General features: G+C 39.4%; 1 protein-coding gene across 1 annotated transcript in view; it reads left to right on the forward strand.

The window, feature by feature from the left end:
• The window catches only part of LOC150089457 (protein obstructor-E-like), a 73,929-nt gene that overhangs the window by 21,890 nt on the left and 25,098 nt on the right, over window positions 1-26,941 (forward strand). The window contains exon 2 of the mRNA XM_090389505.1: window positions 22,045-22,251. Within this exon, the coding sequence (XP_090245631.1) occupies window positions 22,045-22,251 (207 nt within the window). The remainder of the gene's footprint in view (window positions 1-22,044; window positions 22,252-26,941) is intronic.

Consider the following 26,941-nt stretch of genomic DNA (forward strand, 5'->3'; position numbering starts at 1 on the left):
TCTAAAGAGACTCGACCCACCTGGTGTTGTCAGCAGGTGGGCCAGGAACCTCTGGGGGCCCATTCCAGAGGCAAAAGAGGAGGAAAAAAAAAAAAACTACCCGTGGTGCAGGTTGTAAAAAATAATAAAAAAGCTAGTGGTGCGTGCAGGTAATATATTATAATAATAAAGTGATATATTTATGTATGAGAAATAAAAATTGATAGTGTGGCAAATTGAGCAAACAAAAAAAAAACGATATTTGTATTAATAATAAAATAAAAAATAATAATAATAATAAAAAATAAATAAAAATTAAAATTAAAATAAGTAAAATAAAAAATAAAATATATAGAGAAAAAAAAATAATAATAAATAAAAATTTGAATTTAGCCTTCCCCTTCACAAGTGTGAAATCTAGGCTGTAGAACTGTTTGTCTGGTTTTGGTTGGCATTGGCATACATGGTCTTTCGCCTGGTAAAAATGCCAGATGCAAAGGCCTGCACGGAGGAAAGATTGTCCGGAGTCTGGATTAGTTGATCCACATTGGTTGGGGAGAAGTTCAGAATGTCTCTCCGAGGTTGATCTCTGAGATCCTCGTACAAGTCACAGTCAAAAAGAAGGTGGTACCAGTTTTCCTTACCTCCACAAAAGCATAGGTCGGTAGCGAGAAGCCCCAGTTGGTACAGCTTTTCATTCAGGGAGCCGTGGCCGGTCACCAAGAAGGACGTTTCAAGGCTGAGAGAGAACCAGGATCTTGCAGTTTTGGTCATCGCAAACTTTACCTCGGGGAGGAATCTTTTAGTTATTGTGCCTTGTGGTAACGTATTCCACCTGGTTTGCCAGATGTGAACATGTGGAAAACCAGGTGGAATACGTCGCCACAGCTGTAACATCTTGTTTTTTCCCACTTATCATCTGCAGTGAGATTAAGCTCAATACTCAGAATACAGGTTGGTATTTTCTTTTTGATTCTGAAGCAGAGCCCACGGAAGATCGTAAACAAATCAAGCGGGAGAGTTCCCGCAATTACCTGAATAGCTGCCGTTGAGACAGTCCTGCATATACGGTGGGTGGCCAGGATCATTCCTCTTTGAATGGAGTTCAGTTTGTTTCTCATTTTTATAATAACTGCACGGTGGAACCACACACCGGCAGCATAAGTTACAATGGGTAGGAATACTGCTTTGTAGTATAGCGATAACGTTCTCTTAGACAAACCCCAATCACTTCGAGAGACTCTGAGGATGGAGGCAGAAAAACCTTTAACTTTGGTGCTGAGGTGTTGGAGGTGTGGGAAGAAGCAGAGTTTGTGGTCTATAGTGACCCCTAAGACCCTCGCTTGCGTAACTAAAGGCAGTTGCACACCAGAGATCTTGATTTGCGGGGGTCTCCGCAGGTCAAGTTTGTTCTTGAAGATCATCATTTTGGATTTAGCTGGATTTATATGGAGCTTGTTTAACCTGGTCCAGATGGAGAGATTGGACAAAACATGGTGAGCATTAGCTTCCAGAGCAGAGCGTGAGTTTCCAGAAACGATGATGGTGAGATCGTCCGCAAATGCTACAATTTTTGTGTTGTCAAAGGAGTTACCAAGCCAATTTTGGAGAACCATGTTCCAGACCAGGGGCCCCAGGACGGAGCCCGGAGGACAACCCCGGTAGACAGGCCTTGTGATTTGAAGAAATTTTGATTTTACTACTATAGAGCGCTCTGAAATGTAGTTCTGGAACAGCTTGTACAAATTGGAAGGGCATCTAGCGGCACGGAGACGTTCAAGGGCACTTCCCCACCATACAGTGTCAAAGGCTCCTTCGAAGTCGACAAAAATAGCTAATTCATATTTGGAGGTTGAGTTCTCCAGGTGCAGGACCAGATCAAATAGAGCCTCTTCGCAGGAGCGGCCTGGTGTGAATCCATACTGGGATGAGGAAATTAAATCCTGTGAAAGGAATAAAGTGGTAACTCTGTGGGCCATTAGCTGCTCTAATATTTTTCCAAGGTTAGCCAGTAGTGCAATAGGCTTGAAGGATCGTGGTTCAGTTGAAGGCTTATTTGGTTTTTTTAATAAGCCGGAGCAATGCCTCTTTCCAACATTTAGGGAACTGGCTGTCTCGTAGACACTTGTTAAACAGCAGGAAAAGGTGTGATGGTCTTAATTTGTAGATCCTGAGGATGAAGATATATTCAATAAACAAGACCGACTGGTTCGGAGGCCGTGAATGGGTTCCCCTGAATTGGTCCTGATTGACGGATGCTATTGTAATTAGAAAGTATCCCACCAGTTTCAGGGGAAGGGCTAAACGATGTTTGGGCAGAGAGAGGGAGGGGAGTGTACCGCAGCCAATATTTCAATCGTGGGCAGTTTCGCTTCATGGTTTTCAGATTACCTTTATTAGTTTTTTTTTTTTTTTTTTTTTTTTCGCAGCAAGAGTTCTTACTTGTTCTCACTTTGTATACCGCAAACAAGACGGTTTCGTCGCAGCATATAAACAATACATTTTATAATATTTTTATTATACAGGATGTTTCAGTTAAACGTTTCAGAACTTCTAAGAGGGGTAGGGTACATCCTGACAACTCGAAATCATATAGCAATGTGGGGTCGGAAATGCTTTCCTGAAGCGGTGTTGTACACAGAAGCACCATAAAGAAAAGAGACCGTAAGTGAGAAATCGTTTTAATAATACATGAAAAGAAGCAAAAGGTACATGGATTAAAGTAAGTGTTCGAAGTTTCTTCCACGGGCTACAATGCACGCCTCACATCTCCGACGCATGGACATCCGAACATTCTGGAATACTCCAGGCGAATTTCGAATTTCTTGAACAAGAACGCCAAGTTAGTAGGATGGATGATTACACGAACGCAGAGTTAGCCGATATGCATTTGGCGTACGGGGCTGCAAATTGTAGTGGGCCAGCCGCACAGCGTTTGTACGCGGAACGATATCCGACGAGGCGTATTCCCAGTCATAATTTCTTTGCAAGACTGCACCAGAGGTTAGCTGAGAGAGGTTCATTTGAAAGAGCTGACAGGGACAGGGTAAGAACAGCACGGACTCCAGCCGTCGAACAGAATGTGCTGCAGCATGTACAGGGGAATCCAAGAACGAGTACACGAAGTCTAGCAAACGCAGTCGGGGTTTCCCATTGCAGCGTCTGGAGGATTCTCCGAGAACAAGACATGCATCCGTTTCACGTGCAGCGTGTCCAGACACAGCAACCGGAGGATTATGCACCTCGTATTGCTTTCGGCACAGTGGTACCTTGGAAAATGTGCTACAAATCCCCTTTTTCCTGCTGAAGTGTTGTTTTCCGATGAGGCATCCTTCACAAGGGAAGGAATTTTCAACACGCATAACGACCATATCTGGGCGGTCGAGAACCCGCATGCAATACGACGTCGTGCAGCACAGATTCGATTTTCGGTCAATGTATGGGCCGGTATTATGGGAGATCACCTCATCGGATCTTACCTGTTACCGTGTCGTCTAACCGGACCTATCTACTTGATCTTTCTGCAGCAAGTATTGCCACAACTTTTGAGAGATGAACAGATTTCTGCATCAACGCAACAGACAATGTGGTTCCAACACGATGGAGCCCCTGCCCATTATAGCGGAGATGTTCGTAACTACCTGGATGTCACATTTGGTCAACAGTGGATCGGACGTGGTGGTTCCGTGCGTTGGCCTGCTCGGTCACCCGACCTATCATGTCTTGATTTTTATTTCTGGGGTCATATGAAATCGCTAGTTTATGACACCCCTGTTGACAATGCTGAGGAGCTGGTTGCAAGAATCGCAGTAGCTGCCGAAGAAATTCGAAATTCGCCTGGAGTATTCCAGAATGTTCGGATGTCCATGCGTCGGAGATGTGAGGCGTGCATTGTAGCCCGTGGAAGAAACTTCGAACACTTACTTTAATCCATGTACCTTTTGCTTCTTTTCATGTATTATTAAAACGATTTCTCACTTACGGTCTCTTTTCTTTATGGTGCTTCTGTGTACAACACCGCTTCAGGAAAGCATTTCCGACCCCACATTGCTATATGATTTCGAGTTGTCAGGATGTACCCTACCCCTCTTAGAAGTTCTGAAACGTTTAACTGAAACACCCTGTATATGTACATGTATCTGTACTGTAATATTGCGAGATTGCATGAAGGTACGCTTAGAAGGCCCAAATGAATTATGGGAAAAACTAATAAATGAAGTGATTGATACATATGCGAAGAAAAAGCAAAGAAGAATAAGATTATTATAATACTTGCATGTTTGATTATAATTTGTATGATTTTCATATTAAACTGATTATTTTCAGTAATGTGGTTTTTGTCAACAGACTATTAGTATTTAAATGTTAAATAATAAATATTTTCTTTTGTTTTCTCATATTCTCTTATTATAGCATTCATAAATATACAGATTTGTTTGTAACATATACATATGTTGTTAATATTAAATAATAATAATAATAATAATAATAAAATATATATATATATATATATATATATATATATATATACTACATGTACCCCCCAAAGTTTACATCCCCCCGGTGCAAACACTCTGTATTCAACACTGGTTATAGGCCGTCGGAGTAGGCGCCCGGTAAAGGTACCCACACTTACGGCCCTCCATCACCAACGACGTTTCCATCCGAACGGCGTTATTTGGCCATTGACGACTGGAAAAAATGTTCCTTTTTCCAGTGAATCACGTTTCCTGCTATGCCTGTCGACGATAGAAGGAGGGCACAGCGACAAACTGCGGAGAGGAATCACCTCGATGTCGTGTTCTAACAGAAACAGAAAGTGACAACATTGTTTTGGTATAGGGGGATCCTGGGAATCTCTTGGAGCCCTCATACCTTAGACCCAACTCTGAATACTAAAAACAGCCTATCCTCTGTGGATACTCAGGTACACCCCTTCCTGACTGTCTTCTGAAATGGCATAGGTATGTTTCAGTACGATAATGCATCCTGACACGTTGCCGGTATTCTACGAGAGTGGTTTGTCAAACAAGAAAGTAACTTCCAGGTGGTCGCCGAATTCTCCGTATATAAATCCCATAGAACATCTCTAGAATTACGTGGATCAACAGATGCGGCTTATGGATCCTCCACCACAGACTACCGCAGATCTGTGTAACTCAGTCCTTGAGACACGGTACTAAGTTAGGCAGATGGGCTGAGAAATCCAATTGAAGTTTAACATTAACAAATGCAAAGTCTACATATGAGTAGCAATAAACGGAAATTCATGTAACAACTGTGTGGTACGACACTCAATGTAGTAGAAAATGAAAGGGACCTGTCGGTAATTGTGCCAGTCAGATATGAAATTATCTGAGCAGTGCGGACCTGTGCCAGGACAGCTCATTCAGTTTTGTCAATGATATACAGGAATTTTTCTAGCAGGGATACGAAGGTGATTATCCTTATAAGGTAATGGTTAAGCCACACTTGAGTACTGCATACAGGTGTGACGACCTCATTTGAGGAAGGATGAAGATCTTCCGGAATGGGTGCACAGAAGGGCAACGAGATTGGTGAGTGGAACAAAGGGTGGGCGCTCTTAACAAGAAAGACTTCAGTTTTGCAAATTTCAACGTCTGGAGACCAGGCACCTATGAGGTGATATGATTGGGGTGTTTAAGGCTTTGAATGGATTCAGCAAGCTGATGCGATTTTTCCCCTTGCTCAGACTATGCACATGATGGGGCACAAATTCAAATTGAGGAAGGACGATTAGAGAATTGATGTGCGAATGTTTGCTTTTAGCCAGCGGGTGGTTGATTGTTGGAACAAACTTGCATCTGTTGTTGTGGAAGTTGATAGCTTAAATAAATTCAAGGAAGAAGTAGACAAACTATTGGATGGAATGAGTCCGCGCGGGTAACACAGTGGTATCGTCAATGTCCTCCACACACCGTCTGGAAAATATCCGGGTTCGAATCCCGTCGATGACGCGAGGAACTTTAATTGGCATTTTTCACTCTATGGCTGAGTTAGTCGGTCTCAGGCGTAGATAGCAAGATTTTGTTGCCCAGAAACTGGGGTTTTTTCATCCAGCAAAACAGGAAAATCGACCAGAAAACACACGCAATTTACAGACACAAATACCGGTTTATGTATTAAATTATGGGTGACCCTAATATATTAATTTGATTTGATTTTTTTTTTTTTTTTTTTTTTGCCGATGGTGAAGCTTGCTTGCATTATTTGTCACTGCTAATGCTAATGCTAATTAAAGAATAAAATTTAGCGAACCACCTTGCCTAACATTCACTGGTGGTGCTCTTATGCACTTTGCTGTATTTCGAAGTTGAGAAAAGACAATAAATAAACAATCATCATATCATTACGTAGGACATCAGATTAAGTAACATAAATTAGCATACGTATACAGTATGTACAGGTTGATTTAGAAGAAATACGCTTGCTGTTAGATTAGGCTAGGTTGATGTATGTTAAGCGTCAGTATATAACTGATTGCCAAATGAAAAACTAGTGTTTACGGGAGATAATGCCATGCAACCCACTTCTGAAATCAACTAACTCGCAAATCTGTGAGAAAAACTATAAAAATCCTCGCGATGAAAGGAATTCGAACTCATCCCTTTTCGTCTGGTGTAGGAGAATGGTGATTACAACCACTGTGCTATCTGCGAGAACGTGCTAGTTGTATACTAGATTAAAATAGTACGCTGTTAGGACATAATTCATGGGATACCTGGTTCCTGGGCAACGGGATGCTGTCACCCCTCTCGTTAGTGGACGAACACACCGCTTGGCAGGTAAATAGGTATACTGCATTCACTCTATTCACTCTATTGCGGAAGTGGTACAGAAATTGTGCTATCCCCTTTCGACAGTATCAAGAGTGTATCGGGAATATGCCATTTCCAGAATAACATCTCATCGTGGACAGCACTGTGGGCGGAGAAAGGATTAACGTGGCCGTCGACATCTGTCTCGCATTGTTTCAGCCATCCGGACAGCGACAGTCAATCACCGCCGACTTTAACGAGGGAAGAGCCAAAATCGTCTCCACCAAGACCATCAGGTAATCATTAGCCACAATAGGTTATGGGAGCCGCCGACCCACTAGAGTCTCATTGCAAACACCACGACATAGGACTCTACGCCTCAACTGGGCGAAAGAACATCGGCACTTGGATGATTGGAGACTGGTCTCCTGGTCCGATGAGTCCGTTTCTAGGTATTTCGAGCGGACGGGAAGGTGCGTAAACCACACGAAGCTATGCACCTGCCATTTCAACAAGGAACTGTTCAGACAGGTGGACGGTCGGTAATGGTCTGGGCGTATTCAGCTCCACACGTTTGGACCTCTGGTACGTCCAGCCACATCTCTGAGTGGTCCAGGTTACGTGTTCATCCTTGTAGACCATCTGCGTCTCTTTGTGGTCATCATGCGCCCACAGGGAAATGGACTCTTTCAGCAGGACAATGCACCTCCCTATAGAGCCGTGGTGACTAGAACATGGTTCGAAGAGCATTCCGCAGATTTTACCACCATGGAATGGCCTCTCTGTTCACCGGACATGAATCCTGTGGAGCATCTTTGGGATGCTGTGGAGGTCCGTTCGAACTTTTGATCGTCTACCCTGGAATGCGACGGAATTATGGATGGCGGTGCAGCAAGTATGAATGGAAATACCCGTGGAACGCTTTGCTGAACTAGCGAACTCAGTGTCTCACTGTGTGACTGCTCTTATACAGCCAAAAGGTGGGCTTACCCGTTATTAGGTAGGTATCGCATGATTTCTGTTCTCTCAGCGTATAAAATAAATCGAAAATTTTTTCGAACAGTTTTTCTATCTGATGCCTCATTTAAACGAGGTATTCGCAATTAAACCTTGTTGGCATCACATCCAACCTGAGCGATATGTAATAGGTGTCCAGAATAATGAAAAACAAAGACTAGAGTGCTTCCAAAGAAATGGGCCCACGAATGGCAAAATATAGTAAAAGTTTATTGCATTACACTTCGTGCTGCGATTATACGCTGCACAGTAGTTGAAGTCTCCTATCTGGGTAGGCCGTCCAAGTTAGGAACTAAAGAGGCTATAGCCTCGTGATCAAAATAATGTGGATTATTTAACTGATGCATGATGATCAAAGCTTATTGGTTTCCTAGAATACTGCTTTAGCTTCCTACAGAAGGTCTTGAAACTGCTCCTGCGGGTAGACAGTCAGCTGCTTTTTAAGAGGAGGAGAGTGGGGGGGGGGCTTCCTGTGACATATCTTCCACTTACAAGAGCTATTAGCAGTTACAAGAGGAGAGCTGGAAATGTTTTGAGAGGACCAACTTGTTTTTAACTAAGTATTCCTCAAGGATTAGGGACTAGGAAAATGCCTCGGTAATGAAACAGGGAGGAAGGGGCCTTTGAAAAATTCAGAAAAATTAAATAACAGAAATAGAAAAAATTAGTGATCACTGAACTATGACAACCTCATTAGTAATGGAATATACTGCATAGTTCACAGCATAAAAAGCCGAACAGCTTTGTACGCCAGAGCAGTGGTAATTTGCATCTGTTAGTGTAAGCCAAAGTGATAAAGTAGCAGTTATGGTTGTCTTAAAGATAACACGTTGTTTCACACAGTCTGCTCAGTACCGATGAGGGAGAGCGCCTCTAGCGGCAGTTATGGAAAGTTCGCGTGGTAAACATGAAATCTTGCATCAGTCCGTGAATAAAATGATCATCCCTCCTATATGGACTGTTGAATTCTAAACTGTACCTGTGTAGTAATCCGACATTGCTCCTGGCACTGGTATTCGTAATTGGATTTATATATTATTGTATTAATGTTACTTGTATATACAATACTATACATTATATCTTGTTATTATGTAGCCACATAATAACTTGTAAGTAGGTAATTTTTTCATGATACTGTACACCCGCCAAGATGATTTATAATAATAATAATATTTGTCGATGTGCTAGGAAAGGTTAAAAAGGGCCGGACCGAATAACAAATTGGTAGCACTCACCAGATTATATTGGCACTCGGTAATTGGTACCGAGTGCCAATCAGTGCCAATGTTTTATTACCGAGTGCCATCTACAACACACATTAATATACTGCGAGTAGATATATTTATAATGTATGTTTATATCAATATTTAGCGTTATTGAAGTAATGGTAAATGTAAGGAGGTCTACAGTTATGAGTTTCGTGCACGAAAATACAAAACCGTTCACGGCAACGATAATGTCATTACTCGCATATTATGTTTATCCAAATACACGTTTCTTGTTTAATTTTAAATATTAATGACATATATATATATATATAGATGGATAACACTTCCTTCCCCGCATGCACTAATACATTTCATGTTTAGCTTTTGTAAAAAAAAAAAAAAAAAAAAAAAAAATCCTGAAAATCATAAAGGTCTAGGGGGAAAATGATTCTCCACAAACTTCATCTACTAAAGGGGCAGGTTGCATTTTAATATTGAATGTGTTTGTATATTTGCCGATTCCTTTCAAAGCGTTAATTAATGGGGTTTTTTTATTATTTTATTTTAAAGTGAGCTAAATTAAAACAGTTTCATATTTGAAGCCTTAAATTGTTCTCTGAAATATTTTATCAATTTTAAACATTGAATCATACCTGGGGGAGGGACAGAGGGGATGAGAAATACAGCCTTAACTATTTAAGACAGTGAATAAGAGGAAAGAGTGACTTCACAATACACATAAACATTGCATTTTGTCATGTCTGTTTTTTTAACAGAAAAATGTTTAAAATTTCATTGAAACAACATATAAATACTGCTTTCACACAAGGTTGCAAATGGATAAAACATTTCAGTGATATCTCAACAGAGCCAGGACAAGCATGTTCTAGGTTGTTTTTTTTTTTTTTTGTTTTTTAGGAGCATTAGCAACTAAGGCCATATTGCTCCGAGGATATGCGGTGGTCATTCCCTAACCTTTCCGCATCCTCCGTATTTGGTGGTCACGGGCTCGAACTCCTGTCTAATCAAGAAGCGTTTGCTACGCACTGCCGCTCCTGGCTACGGAGGCACCCCATGTTTTAGGTTTGCTAACGTTCCATCATTGCTGACCCAAAGAAAAATTATCAAAATTTCCTCCCCCCCCAGGGGTATTATGAGCAAAAAAAAAGCTTTAATTATTGAATACATTTAACATAAAACAAATAAATTCTCAGTTCAATAGACTATAAAATATTTAAGGGCAAAGGCTACGAGATAGAATGACTAACATATAGGTTAGTGCAAAAGCATCATTTTAACGTAGCCATCTATGAGATATAACCAAAACAATGCCAATTTAATTAATTAATTTAACTACTTTGGTAGATGGTTAAGTTAAAATGATGCTTTTGCACTAACCTATATGTTAGTCATTCTCAGTTCTTTAATATCTCAGTTTGTTAGTTGATTGTTGGACAAACTTACATCTGCTGTTGTTGAAGAGTGGGCAGTTTGAATAATTTTAAGGAAGAACTACATAAATTCTTATAAATGTGGAAAAGCTATTTTAGCAGAATGAATTATTATTAAAATTTGATTTTCATTTTATGATGAAATGATGAATGGCATATGATTTCTTCACAATCACATGCCATTCATCAGAAGAAAAATAAACTCTTAATACATTAAGTTCTAATTCACTTTAAAAAGCCATATCTAGTTTTGACTCGGACATCTCTAATGAATACGGTACAATAGCTTCACCTCAGCTGTTTAAAACCTTTTTTGTGATGAAAAGCTTATAATAGAAGCGATCAAATAAGGTTCTCAGACCTAGCATATAGTGAACTACAGCACTTGTGTGGATCGGGACACGGTATAAAAAACACCTGATACTGAGCTCTGTTAATGAGTGCTACTGTTCTTCAGATGGGAAAGGCAAACTTGAGCGAGTTTTACTAAAGCAAGCAGACTTAAGGGACTTTGACAATGGCCAAATAGTAATGGCCAGACAACTGCTGACGAGGCTAGTAGGGGCCAGACGTGTTCAAAGCCGCTAAGTGGATTTTTCTTATTTATTGATTTGAAATTATTGTTTTTCTAAAACTTTTGATTTAAATTTAGCAGTATAGCATTATTTTGTGATTTTCTGATTAATTTGGTGTATTTATTCTTTACTCGGCCTTGCAATTGCATAAAAGTATCGGTAAGAGTATACACATGTTACAAGTCGCAACTCCGCTGAACGAGAAGTTTTTTTTAGCCATATTTAGCCGCTTATTGAATATTTTTTACATCAAATAAATTTTTGTAAGTAGCTTATAGACCTAGTAAGGATCGTTAGTTTATTCTGAATTGAGACAGCGAGATTTGAAAGTTAATTAATACTTAAGTGTCCATAGATTACCGTTCGTAACTTCCCGCCTTTTTTCTTTGTTATACGATCGTCATATATCGAACCTAGATAGCGTTAGTATAGTATAGGTTATAATATTTTCAGTGATCGGTAAAATCTATTAAACTTCTTGAACTTAGTTGGCATTTAAATTGTACTTTTAACTAAATACATATACCGACTTAGATAACAAACGTAACATAATTAATTAGTACATAACTGATACGGAAGTTATATAAAGGGAACTCGGAGTTAATTAATACTTGACACTAAAAAATATATATCCCGTTATAACTGTGTTGGGAGATAATTTAGGGTTATAAACTGAAATTGAAATTTTATTTAAATTAAAAGAAACATGACTCAGGCCAGAGCAGCCAAACAAAAGGCTCAAGCTAATGGAAGTGCTGTGGCTCAGAGGAGAACTGAGGGGGGGGGGGGGCAGTTGCCTTCTGAATCATGGCCTTCTAAAATGCACAGCTTGCATGATGTTTGTGGAGCATTCAGGTACGGGACATGATATTGCCATGGGGGATGTCTGTGTGTGTGCGCGATGCAAGGAGTGTATCGAAATCAGGCAACAACTCAGCGTTCTTATGGGCCTATATGAGAGCTTGAAGGACAGGGTGGATGCCCTCGAAGGAACTAAATTGAGGGGCCCATCAAGCTCTCAGCTACCCACATCAACGCCAGAGCTTGCACTTGGTCGTCGTGAAACACAGCGGCAACCCCCAAGGCAGAATGCGCTGGTCCCAAAGGAACTAGTAGTTGTTGGTGACTTTATTGTCAGGGAAACGGGGAACATGCTTTGTAAAAAGGATAGGTGGAACAGGACCAGGGTATGTCTGCCAGGGGCAAAGGTTGATGACGTTGTAGAGCAGATATCATCTTTTAAGGGCACAAAAGGTGACGTTGGCACTAATGATATCAAGAGTAGGAGACCAGCAGAATTGCTTAACAAGTACAGGTCACTGTTGAAAAAAAGCCGAGAAATAGGGTTGAATTTGAAAGTGTCTACAATTCTGCCCAGACACGATAGGAGGGAGTATATGATGAGAGCCTTGTCGATCAATTCGGCCCTGGAAAGATTGTGCAAGGCTCAAGGGGTAGAATTTTTTTCAGCCTGGACTGTACTTGTTAACAGGAGAGATTGCTTCTGCAGGGATGGGATACACTTAAATAGAAAGGGTGCAAGAATATTTGCTGATACTATCAAGGCAGTGTTAGGTGGGTCTGAAAACTGCTAGCTTGGGGGGAGACAAAGACGAATAGATTAACAGTAGCCACTGGCAGAGGTGAAAGAGATTCTTGCACTGCTTCTATTGGAATGAGCAGAAGCCTGAAAAACAAGATGCAGGATATTTCAGAGACTGCTGGGAGTCATTGCGGTACACGTAAACACATGGGTTGTGTTAGGGTAGCTAAGAATAGAAATAGGTGCATGTATACTTGCGTGTACACCAATGCTAGGAGTTTAGTAAATAAATTTGATGAATTTGAGGTATTGCTCAAAACATCAAAGGCAGATATTGTTGGGATATCAGAGACGTGGTGTCACACAGATATAAGGAACGCAGAACAGGAATTTGGGGAGTACAACGTCTACAGAAAGGATAGACTGGATAGGAAGGGAGGAGGGGTTATGCTATTAGTTAAGAAATACATAAAATCCAAGGAAGTGAAGCCAGTGGACATTGCTGGACAGTGCAGTGTTGAGTCAGTTTGGTGTGACATAAGCATTGGGAGATCAAAATTGAGAGTAGGAGTGTGCTATAGGCCCAATGACTCTGATGAGTATAATAAGGAACTGTACAAGGAAATAGAGTGGGCCAGTAAATCAGAGTCTTATAATGGAAGATTTTAATTTCCCAGATATTGACTGGAATTTGGGGGCTGGTCACTCACACACTAGCAAGGCTTTTGTTGATTTATTGGATGATTGTTTTCTACATCAGCATGTTCAGGAGGCAACTAGAGGGAAGAATAAATACTCTTGATTTGATTATCAGCAGTGATTCTTCATGCATTAAGAATCTGCAGATAAATGAACCACTAGGTGGCAGTGATCACAGTGTGCTGAAGTGGGATTTACACAAAGAGGTAGCTACCATTAGGGGTAAAGGGTAGGGTTATTGCTTTCGTAAAGGCGACTACGATGGACTGAGACAGTATTTAAATTCTACACAGTGGGACCAACTGATGATGTTACCAACAGCAAATGCAAAATGGGAAGCATTCAAAGAACTTATCTTGGAAGCTACTAGGCTATACATACCACTTAGAAATATTGTTCAAGGTTTAGGCCTAGATGGATGTCAGATGAACTGATGAGGCATATGGCAGAGAAGAAACATGTATGGGATACATACAAATTAACACAAGACACAGAAGCCTATGATAGATACAAATTGATCTGTAACCAAGTTACAAAGTAGGTTAGGCAGGCGAAGGCAGATTACGAGAAATCTTTGGCAAGGGATGCAAAAAAAAAACAGCAAACAGTTCTTTACTTATGTAAACTCTAGAAGGAAGGGGATAAATCAGATTGGTCCACTTGATATCGATGGGTCAACTGTTGATGATCCTGCTCAGGTAGCTAACAAACTAAATGAATATTTTGCATCGACATTCACACATGAGGAGTTATTTAGCGAGGGGAAAGCCAGAGGTGTATTCAACTCTAGCAGTAAGCTAGAGAATCTTGTAATAACTGAGAGTAAAGTGGAGGAGAAATTGTTGAAGATAAACACAAGAAAGGCACCTGGGTGGATGGGATCTATCCAGTTATATTAAAGGAGGCAGCAAAGGAAGTAAGCAAACCCTTAGCCATAATTATGAGAGCTTCCTTGGACTCAGGGGAGGTACCCACAGACTGGAGATGTGCAAATGTGACCCCAATTCACAAAGGAGGATCAAAGGCTGACACAAGTAATTATAGACCTGTGAGCTTAACTTCTGTGCCAGGAAAATTAATGGAGGCACTAGTTAAAGAAGCACTGCAGGATCATTTAGACAAGACTTCAGCTATAGCTCGGACACAACATGGTTTTGTTAAGGGGAAGCCTTGCCTGACCAATTTGATTGGATACTATGATGCAGTCACAAAGGAACTGGATACAGGGAATAACTTTGATATTATATACTTGGATCTTAGAAAGGCTTTTGATACTGTTGCACATGGAAGACTGTTGCACAAATTGGAGCAGTGTAGCATTGGAGGCAAATTTCTGCTGTGGATAAAGGGGTGGCTGAGGTGGAGAAGACAGAGAGTGGTAATCAGTGGACACTGCTTGTCGTGGACTGATGTTATTAGTGGAGTCCCTCAGGGCTCAGTGTTGGGTCCATTATTGTTTTCTGTATTCATAAATGATATTGATGAGGGTTTATCAAGCTTAATGTCAAAGTTTGCAGACGATACAAAGGTAGGCAGGGTTGTCAAGGACACTACTGACACTATGCTGCTGCAACAGGATCTGGAAAGTTGAGCAGATGGGCTGAGGGGTGGCAAATGAAGTTTAACATTGACAAATGTAAAGTACTACACATGGGAAACAGCAACCCCAGAGCAACGTATCAACTCTGTGGTACTACACTGACAGTGGTCGAGAATGAAAGGGACCTGGGGGTGGTTGTGCAGGCAGATATGAAGTTCTCTGAGCAGTGCAGACTGGCTGCAAGAGTAGCTCATGGTGTATTGTCAATGATATATAGGAATTTTTCTAGCAGGGATAAGGAGGTGATTATTCCCTTTTATAAGGCAATGGTCAGGCCACACCTAGAGTACTGTATACAGGTCTGGAGGCCTCATTTCAAGAAGGATGTAGAGCTGCTGGAACGAGTACAGAGAAGGGCAACAAGATTGGTGAATGGAACAAAGGGTTGCTCTTATGAAGAAAGACTTAAGTTTTGCAAATTACAGTGTCTGGAGACTAGGCACCAGCGAGGTGATCTGATAGAGGTGTATAAAGCCTTGAATGGTTTGAGCATGCTCAATGCTGATGGGATTCTTCCTCTCGCTCAGAATAATGACCTGAGAGGGCATAAATTCAAATTGAGGAAAGACAGATGTAGGATAGACGTGCGGAAATTTGCCTTTAGCTAGCGGGTGGGTGGTTGGTTGGTGGAACAGACTTCCATCCCTTGTCGTGGAAGTTGATAGCCTAAATAAGTTTAAGGCTCAGCTGGACAGGTATTTCGAACGAACAGAGGGGTGAAGTGGTTTTTTTTTTTTTTTTTTTTTTTTTTTGGCTGATGCTGTATAAGCTTTCTTTCTTGCATCAAATGCCTATGCTATGCTAACTGGGTCAGAGCATATCCGAAATGGCATGGCTGGTGGGGTGCTCACAGTCAGCCATGGTTAGTACCTACCGAAAGTGGTCAGAAGAGGGGGAACCCATGAACCGCCGGCCAGGTGTTGGACAACTACGGCTCAACAATGCTTAAGGTGAGCAAAGGCTCTCCCGGATGGTACATGGCAACAGAAAGCGACTGTTGCACAACTAGCCAGTAATTGGAATGCTGGTGATCGGAATAATGTGTCACAACACACAGTACATCGAACCCTGCTGAAAATGGGGCTGTGTAGCTGCAGGCTACTCTGAGTGCCCATGCTAACCACAGTTCGCCAGTGACAGCACCCACAATGGGCACGCATGCATCAAAACTGGATCTTGACTGATTGGAAGAAGGTCGTCTGGTCTGATGAATCATGTTTCCTGTTGCACCAAGTGGACGGCCAGGTACATGTGCGTTTACCTGGGGAAGTGATGGCGCCTGGATGCGCCATGGGACGAAAACAAGCCGGTGGCGGCAGTGTCATGCTTTGGGAGATGTTCTGCTGGGATGCTCTAGGTCCAGTTATTAATGTGCCGGGCACTCTGACATCTACCACCTACCTATTGGTATCTTAAATACAGGCTAAGAAAGAATATATCCACCACCTTGGATGATATCACCATCAACCTACAAGCAGAAAAGAAAGAGAACTTAACAAGGATAAGACATAAACTGAAGGAGAGATGGCAGGAAATCTGGTCCACGGCTGAAGTGGGGGATATCGCTAGGTGCTACATCCCAGAAGCAAGAGAATTGACCAAGAAAGAAAGCTATGGATGGCACCAGGCCTACACAAAACATTCCTTATGATTGGACATGGTAGCATAAATGCTAAACTGCACTAACTAGGACTGGCTCAAGCACCGCACTGCCATTGCGGTGAAATAACAACAACCACATCCTCGATAAATGTTATTACTATCAAGACCTCAGACAGGAGCTTTCCTCCTTGGTGGATGCCATACCGCCAATGAATAAAGAAAACCTGATTGCAACAGAAAGTAACTTCAAGGCCTTTAACACATTTGCCACCAAGGCCTTCAAAAGAAGAGAGGATGCCTGAAGTGGACCTGACAATTGCCAACTCATGCACAACAATTAAGCAAGGACAACATCAAAACTCACCTTTCCCCTACTCCCCCATCATCCTGAGTGGGGGAAACTTTCTACTTGCTTAACACTTATTCCTTCTAACTAGGGCCGATCTTCCCTTAGACCTTCCCCCTTTCTATCTCCCCCCTCCTTCCTCTACCTAGAGCACTCCTAAAGTTCTTTAGGAGTGCTCAGCACGACGATAGTAGTGTCCGGCACGCCTTCTCGTGGCAGGGGTGGAGGCAGCAACGTGGTGCTCTGCCCCCACATGCTAGGTTGCCGTTCCGGCCACTACACACAACAGAACAATGGCCAGAAGAGAGATGCCATATTACAAGAAGAAATGAAGCGGCTAATGGGGGAAACTCAGGGCTCCGCTCAGGCAACTCAACACACACACCTAAACATCATTGCTGACCAGATACACCCTTTCTTGTCAACAGTCTTCCCCTCTGGTGGTGGTGGTGCTGTCTTTCAGCAGGATAATGCACCATGCCACACTGCCTAGATTGTTTCAGACTGGTTCGTGGAACATGAGGAAGACTTCCAAGTATTGCCCTGGCTTCCAAATTCCCCAGACATCAGTCCCATAAAGCATCTGTGGTTTGTGTTGGAACAGCAACTCTGATCTGCGGCATCTCAACCACGGACCTTACAGGAGTTAAAGGATCTGCTGATTACGTGTTGGTACCAGATACCACAAGACATTTAGAAATCTTGTAGCGTCCATGCTTTGCCAGATATGAGCTGTTTTGGCTGCACGTGGAGGACCAACATCATAGGTGGTTATAATGTTTTGGCTCATTGATATACCACAGTCGGAACAGTTGTTGCAATTCTATACTGTGTAGGCCTGAGATCAGGCCCCTCTAGACTTTCATGAGGTTTCTTATTACTGTAGCCAAGTTAGCTGTCGTCAGGCTGGGGTGTATGATTTACTTTCATCCTAAACAGGGGAAATCACCTCATGAAAGTCACCTCACAGAATATACACAATTTGCATTCATGATAGATTACCCCAAGGCTGTAGCAGAGACTAACCTGTAAAACCCAACCTGGCACTGATTTGCATAGTAAGAACTGTATATTTGCAAAAATAAGTGGGTGGTGGGGGACATGTTTCATTGCATTAACCAGCATTTTACTTCAGCCAACTAAAAAATGGACAAACCAGCAAATTTAATAATTTAACACTGCTAGTGATATTTAAATAATGTAATAAATCTTCATGCTTATTTTCTGGTAAAGTTTAAAATTATTAATAAAATTACTTTGTAAAGAAAAGTTGATTTGCCCATTTCACCTTACTTGAAAATAATTTTGATTGCCAAATGAGCCCTAAAATTGTATTATAACACTTTAGACTTAAGTTCTCCGCAGATTTTACTCCTCAACCTCTAGCAAAGCCACTTTGCTTTTCAGTCGGCCTGCTCACTTCGTGCCACTGGGTTTTACTATAAGTGCCATGGATCTTAAGTCATGTGACACATTTTTTAATGTTTATGCAACAACTCTTTCTAATAGATAAAATAACTATGATGACACTAGTATACGTGGTGTCATCATAATATCATCTTTACTGACTGAAAACTATGAGCACAGTTTTATTCTCTACTCGATGGGATTACCAAAAACCAGTGTCATGTTTTTTCTGCATGTCAGAGTTTTCAAAACTGGCACTGCAACATTTACTATACAACCACCATATCACAAATTGTATTTTTTAATTATGAAAGAGGTGTCATCATTTTAATTGTTAATTTATCATTAATGTGTGTTGTTATATATGTTATTGAAATAACATTTTTTTTTCTGATAATGTATTGTCCCTGTGTAAACAATCCTGATTCCTTTTGCTACACTTGTGGAATTTTTTTGGTGTTTCCTCAAATAAGAAATTCTAAAGTCCAAGGGTGGTGTTTTCAACAGACAACAAATCGGAGAACTGTTGCAAGATGATAATTTCACTACTTCTATACTTCAGAAAGTGGAAGCTTGGTTAGCATTCAAGAGCATTGTGGAAAACTTTTTAGGCTTATATAAATCAAAGCAGTATGAGAAGCTTGTTAACAACATGCTTACAATTTTAAAAACTAGCTTTCAGCATGAATATGAAGATTCAATTTCTGCACAGTTACTTTGAATACTCTCAGTTGAACCTTGATGCAGTGAGTGAAAAGCATGACTTAAAGGGTTCACTAGGATATCCAGAGACTGAAAAAAAGATTGGGTAAATGGAATGAGGCAATGAAAGCAGATTATTATTGTTAGCCATATGGTGTAGGAAAGCCTGAGGCATTTTGCTGCAATGGCAAAAAATTTTTTTTTTTACCCTGGGGGGGGAGAGAAAGAAAAGTAGAAGGGAATCACCAAAAAGAGAAGAATGATGATATCCAGCTCAGGACCCTGGATGTGCCAAGCCCATACTCACCAGATGTGAGCCCCTGGGGTTATTGCTGACATTTAAAAAGGGATTCATACGATAAACACAAAAGAGTTTCAAAAAAGCATTGACTCATCCATGTGCAAGAGAACTGCATTGAACCACTAAATAAATTATTGATATACTTTAAATGGCTGAATACTCTTTGTTCTTAATACACACTACTGAACACCATTTGCTAAATGTTTAGAAATATATACTGTATATATATTTTTAATTTTGTGCAAAACACTGTGATAGGATGAAATCAATTACAGCTTTAGAACCAGTGCCTATAAATTGTACAAGTTCATCTATTTTCATTAAAAAAAGGAATTTTTTTTTATGTAATATAGTAAGGCATTTTATTAAAATTTTATGTTATTATATATAAGTTGATAAAAGTCTTATTTTTATATATGTATTAGCTAAAAGCAAAATTTGATACAAAATGCATTAATCTCATAATTTGTGAAGCAAATTACCACACTCTTGTGGTGGTAATTTTCTTGGTAAAATGTGTGTGCACGCACACACACATTTCATCAAGAGAATGGATCAGCAAAAGACTCAGTGTGGTATTACAGTCAAAATGAGATACACTGGTGCAAGTATTACGCACTGCCATCCTTGCTAGGCTGTTTTCATACAACAGTATCTACAGTGTACAAAGAAGGGTCCAACATCTAGAAAACATTCAGCAAGGGGCAGTCATGTTGCTAGAAATAGCTTGTTGTTGATGTAGGAGGTCTAACATATGGACCACAGTCAGTCAGATAACAGTGTTGTAAATTAGTGTGCAAAAGTGTATACTGTACTAGAATTTACAGTGTGGTAAGTCCTGTCATGGATGGAGACAACCTCATTGGGTTCCATCAGATCAACAGCAGACAACCTTATTGGGTTCCACTCAACACATGAAAACAAGTAACTGTGGATACTGGACATGAGCACAGACATTGACATTTGAGTAGTGGTAAAAACTGGTCCAGTGAATTCTGGTTCCGTTGCTCAGTGCTGATGGGCATGATAACAGTAGCATAATCAGAGGTCCCATTGTGCAAGGTGGTGGTGAAGGAGTGGTGGAGCGGGGAATGTTTTCATGGTAACATATAAAGCATGGATACCGGTGGATCAATGTCTGAATGCTTCAGCCTACTTGAACGTCACTGCCAACAAGTGCATCCCTTCATACATACTAGTTCTACCGAGCATAAGGATGATTTTAATTTTATCATACTTCACTGGCCTACTCAGTCACTAGACTGAGTAGACTACTGAAGTACGGTAAAGTTAAAATTATACTCAACAGATGCTTAATCCAGTTACCCATCCATGGAATGGGACAAGGGGCACTGTTCAGAGCAAGGATTTACTGCTACTCAAGCTGAAGAAAGTGCAAGATGCAGTAAATTCTGCATGGGCCAGCCTCCCTATGGAATGCTGTCAACACCCTGTGTAATTCATACCTACAGTGATTTTTGGCTGTTCTAAGACCTAATAGACTCACTATTACTCATTTTATCTGTTAAGCAAAAGGATGAATCTACTACTGTTTTACTACTTGGTAAATAGTAATATATTTATTCTTAGGGAGTAATACTGTTTATTTGAAATGCAAATCCAAGGCAAGTCATGATGCCTTCACAACATGAGATGATGTATATTGATGTATTTTGTAAAAATCTGTTCTCTCTTAATTGCATATGTTACTGAGGCAATTACCAACCGTGAGTTGGTAATTGCCTCAGTAACAACCTTACTGGTGAATTATATTTTGGCAAACCTATAGTGCTGGATTCGTTTTTGAAAACTCAGTAATTATTCTTTTTAGCATGTTTATATACCTAAGCTGTCAGCTCCTTTCTCTCCTCCCCCTGCCCACAGGAGAAAGATTTGCCAATGAGTAAATAATAAGAAACTATAAAAGTTTTCCAGAATACAACCATAACACTAAACTGTTGCATAAATGGTGTGGCTGAGAAGATTGGTAATTGGAGCTGCTGCTCCTTCAGTGTTGTCTACTTAACAGCCAGGGAAGGTTTTGAAAGCATGTGTTGGGACAGGAAATTTGATAAAACCAGACTGCTGATTAAGTGGTATTCACAGCAACGATCAATTGGCATGCAGTGCAAATTGATTTATTTTCATCAGCACTACCTGTATAATTACATTTTCTGTTTATTTGTGTTCTAGTTTTTTTGTCTTTAGGGCTATCTTTTGCTTCGCTAATCTGGGTGATCTCCCCCCCCCAATTAATCCAGACTAGCAGAGGTTTACTGTAATTAACTGCAGGCCCAGATTTGCTCACAAACAGGAAAGGCATGTGGTGAGTTTGGGCTTGGCACACACCCAGGATCCTGAGCTGGATATCATCATTCTCTTTCTTTGTGATTCCCTTCTCTCTCTCTCTCTCTAAGGGTAACTTGGGATTTTTTTTTTTTTTTTTTTGGCTAGTGCAGCATAAGCCTCAGGTTTCCTTGCACCATATAGCTAATAATAATAATAAAGCAAGTGCCCACTATGTCAAACTTTGAAGGTACCAAATGAACTTCCCTTTTGATAAGCTGTGATTTTATAATGTATTCTAAATGTTATTATTTTTTATCTTATATGATTTTATAAACTGATGTTCTGCTCTATGTTCGTAATAACAAAAAAAAAATAAATAAATAAATAAAATAAAAGATGAACAAAAGTAATTTAATGCATATTAATGGAAACACTTCTGAATTCAGTGTCTGTGGTTGCAGAAATCTTATATATATATATTGGCACAAAGTATGCAAAGAATTTCTATCTTTACTATAGTAACCTTAAAATTCATATTTATTTCAGTTATTGCCCAGAAGGAAACTTTCAATTGCCCAAAATCCTTTGGTTTTTATCCCCATGATTTAAGCTGTGATAAATACTGGTCATGTGAAAATGCAACAGCTACACTTAAGGTATGTGGTAATGGACTTGTTTTTGATGATTCCGATTCTCTAAAAGAAAATTGTGCCTATCCATTTACTGTCAATTGTGGAGATCGAACAGAACTTGGTAAGTTGAATCCATTTTTTAAATCTAAAATATGCAATTTTATATCTTAAAATCAAATGGAAATTTTTTGACTGAAAATTCTGTTTTCAACCACATCTGCTAAAAGAATACAAAGTGGTGTTTAATGTGATTCTATTATAAAAAAATTTAAAATTTGTTGAATTGAAAAGGCTTTTATTAATTATTATTTACCTGTTTGATCCCATTTCTTGTTATTTGAAGCTTCTATTGTATTTCTTTTTTTTTCGCTCATCTCTTATACCCCTTCCAATCGTTTCCAGTTTTGCTTCTGGCAAATTCACCTTCCCCAAATCAGGAAAATATACATGGTAGGTACAATGGAACAATTTTAAAATACCATTGGTGCAGGTATTAGAAATGAATTATGGTTACTAGCTGACAGATGTTTGTGCATCTCACCTAATTCCAAAAATTTTAAGATCTAGGCACACTTGGGTGCCTAGATCTTAAAATTTCATTTGTAGCATTTGTTAGACACAAACAACATTTCATAATTAGTAAATAGAAGCAAAAAACAAAACATTGTGTCATCATCATTTAGAGAAACTGGTGGGGAAGGGTACATGAGGAAATATAATTTTCTTCTGAATTAAAAAAAGTGGCATTTGTCAGGTGCCACATGTCTGAAATAAATGATAGCCTCCTTTTATGTAAGCTTCATTATCAGAACCTTATGTGACTTGTATTTGTTATAAGTGCCCTTTTTATTGAGTGAATCGTGTGTTTTGTAAGACTTTATTATAGCTTACAGAATAACACCACATCATAGCTGAGTAATCAGAATGTAAGAATAAAGTTACAGTAATATTCTTGCGAACTACTCCTCTGACCACATATAGCCATCCTAGAATATAAACAGAAACATTTTCTTTGGCTGTTAAATGTCATGAACAACTAACCTTTAATTAGAAAGGTTTAGATTATTATGTGATTCTGAAGGCAGAGGAATGACTAGTCAGGATGAGGTGTGTAATTTAGAGGAGAATAAATAACACCTCATTTACAATGACATATTTCTTATTAAAAATATTTTAAAAATAACATGTTAGGAAAGTGCCATTTATTTATTCTGAATTCTGTGGTTTTAAATTATTCTGTAGTCTGTTTCATACTTGCCTCAGACTTTGGAAATGTAGTGGAACCATTTTTAGTTGAGTGATTGTTTCTTAGCATTTAAGGCTGTAGCTGGCTGCAATAATGATATCTGTGCAAGCAAGCTGTCAGTTTATGAAGAATCGCAAATATTGGTCACCAAGATGTAGCCAAGTTAGCATAATTGCAAGCCACTCGGTGAACAAGATGGTCGATAGATAGTAACCTCACCCAAGAGAAACTGTTAAATGATATCTTCACTCTGAATATTGAATGTCTTTTCTCTATTAAGCATTTTGCTTGTTGGATTTAGGATAGATCATCCTTCCATTTTTTTTCTTCTTTTTTTTTTTTCTCTCTTCTTCTTGGTCTTTCTCTACTGTTTGCCTATGGATCTGTCTACTGTCTGCCATTCTCCATCCTGTCTATATGTGTTTTTTCCTTTCACAATTTCTTATTATATACCCACTCATTAATAGGTTTGTTTTTACATTGTTTCCTAATTTCCTCACTTTTAACTTCATCTCTTAATTTTATTTGTTATTTTCCTTAATGTTTTAATTTTTATTGTTCCAAATTATATTATTTACTCTCTGATTAAAATTGTTTTATTCTTTAAAAATTTTTTATTCTAATTCCTTTATTTACTACATTGATTATTTCATCCATTATCAGGCCCAGACTCAGTCCCTCGTGGAAGATTACTGTACAACTTGCACAGTATGTTTAAATCACATGGAAAATGCTTAGATGGATCATAGGATAGCTGCAGGGCAGAAAGCTTGTGATTAATGGTTATTCTTCATACTGGATTAACATAAGAAGTATGGTTCGCAAAGATTGGTACTTGTACCACTGCTGTTTTTGATTTTCCTAAATGACAGTAATAAAGGGTTACAAAGATTGATATCAAAATTTTTAGATAACTTCAAGAACAGTAGAATAGTTAATGATGTAACCCCAGGGGCTCACATCTGGTGAGTATGGACTTGGCACACCCAGGGTCCTGAGCTGGATATCATCATTCTTCTTCTCTTTCTTGGTGATTTTTCTTTTTCTCTCTCTCTCTGTCTCTTTCTTTCTCTTTCTCTCTCTCTCTTTTAGGGTAACTTGGAAATTTTTTTTTTTTTTAGCTGGTGCAGCATAGCTAGTAATAATAATAATAATGAGCACCAAACAGAGCTTCTTTCAGGATGACTTAGATAAGGCTTGTGGAATGGTCAGAAAAGTGGAAGCTGTAAGCGGCAAAATGCAAGGTCTTACATTTGAGGAACAGCAACTCCAAAATTATTTATACACTTGACAAAGTTGAATTAAAAACAGAAGAGATTTGGGACATGAAGTTCTCCAAATAGTGTAGATAGGTGATAAGGAAAGCTCATGTGTCCTATTGTTGATTTATCAGTAGAACACTATGAGCTTTTACATTTGCTCATAGAGATAGGGAGGTCATAATCCCGCTGTATAGAGCAATTATATGACCAAACTTGGAATACTAGGCACCTTAGAGGAGATCTAATTGAAGTGAATAAGGTGCTCAGACAAAAATAAAATTGAGGATAGAATTTTTATTGTTATGAATGATTCCAGGACTAGGGGGTCATTAATTCAAATTCTGAGAGAAGAGGTTTAGACTAGATTTCAGGAAGTTTTTTTTTTTTAACTAGTGTTTAGTGGAATAAGTTACCTCCTTGGTGGATTCAGGCTGACAGTTTTGGGTGATTCAAAGTCAGCTGGATAGGTACCTATGTGAGAAGGGAGTTAAATAGATATTTTATTTTATTAATCTATTATTATTTTTATATATATATATATATATATATATATATATATTTTTTTTTTTTTGGCTGGTGCAGCAAAAGAAAATCATGACTGTGTTTGGAATATCTTCCAAACATGGTCATGAATTTCGTTATCAATCAGAGCATTATTGAAAAGTATTTTTATCTGTTCTGCTTTACTTCCCTTCCCCATTTTGTTTTTGCTAGTCTCATCTGGTGATCTTCAAAAGTTTCCCCCAGTAATTTTTAGATTGCAATTTCTCTGCCTTTTTTATAACTGCATAACCAAACTAGAATGAGACTTGTTGTTGTTGTGCCATTTCAGTGATCCAGCTACCATTCTTCTCATTTTTTTTAGTGGCCCACTCAGCACTGACATTTATTTCAATATTAAATCAAATATAAATGATTAAGTTATTTGATATGAATTAAAGCAAATGCACCAGCACTTGCACAGATTTAGGAAACAGTACCATCACCACACTTGTACACAATTTAAAGGGAACACTGATCTGAACCTCAAATCCTATATTGTGTCATTAACTATTTGGAACCCATCAAAACGTGATGGGGAAACATTACAGCATCTCCTTAAATGCAACATTTACAGTTCTGTGGCTTTTTGGGGTTATTTGAACTTTTAAATGTTGTTATGAACACACTTGGGACATTGCCACATGGCCATGGTTAATGACAGGCTGTGGTAAATAGAGACCAACACAATCCAAGGTTTGCTCTTGTGCTTTGTTGAATGTCGTGCAGAATGCAGGACAAATAGGAAATTGTCGCCTTCTAAAAGAAAAAAGGGTTGTGTCAGATGGTGTTAAGTTGATCCAAGGAAATAAAACATTCTGCCCCGTACTTTGGCCAGTAATAATTTCCAAATCTAAACAGTTGTTGTACGAACAATTAACCTTCTTCCATTTAGTAGCCCCTGGGAACTGAATTGATTTCATCACAACGTTCTGTTTTTTTGGTGCGACTCTAGAGAAATTCATAACATCATCTGGTGATGCAAACTTTTCTACATAATTTGAGAAACAGTGTCTTCTCTGCAATTATAGTGGATAGTAATTCAATAACACCTAATGGTTCGCCATTTACAGAAGAGTAATTTCATCGTTTCCAGTTTGTAATAAAAAAATCAAATTCTAATTTCTACAGCTTTGCACACGTGTTTTTAATTAATTTAAATATCCCAAATGTTAGCCAAAGAGGTGAGAATTTCATGCAGTTCTGAACCGTTGTTTGTCTGGAAGCATGCAGAACTACATGCAAAACCTGCCTAAAATCTCCTTTCATAACAATTATTCCCCTCCCCCCAAGGTTATTTGGTTTGGTTTTTTTTTTTTTTTAGGAGCATTAGCAACTAAGGCCATATTGCTCCGGGATATGAGGTGGTCATTCCCTGACCTTTCCGCATCCTCCGTATTTGGTGGTGATGGGCTCGAACCCCGGTCTAATCAAGAAGCGTGTGCTACGCACTGCTGCTCCTTCCCACCTGGCTACGGAGGCGGCTTCCCCCCCCCCAAGGAATGTCATTACCCATAATGTCTTTTAACATTAATAGAAAGAGATTATAACGAACAATAAAGCGATTGTCGACATTAACTGAAATACTATAAATATATTTGGTAAAAGTTCTGCCATTGTTCCTCCTTCACTAATGGGAATAACTGTTTACATTTCTCTTTTGTTTTTGGTAAGTGCAAAAAGAATTTTCCCTTAAATTCCTTTTTTGCACTTGCCATCTTCCATACAAATAGAAACTGGATTGAGAGACCGTGAGTTGTGAC

Source organism: Mastigoproctus giganteus, chromosome 2 (genome assembly GCF_048544385.1).
Source record: "Mastigoproctus giganteus isolate SK-2022 chromosome 2, ASM4854438v1, whole genome shotgun sequence".
In the NCBI taxonomy this organism is placed as follows: Eukaryota; Metazoa; Arthropoda; class Arachnida; order Uropygi; family Thelyphonidae; genus Mastigoproctus; species Mastigoproctus giganteus.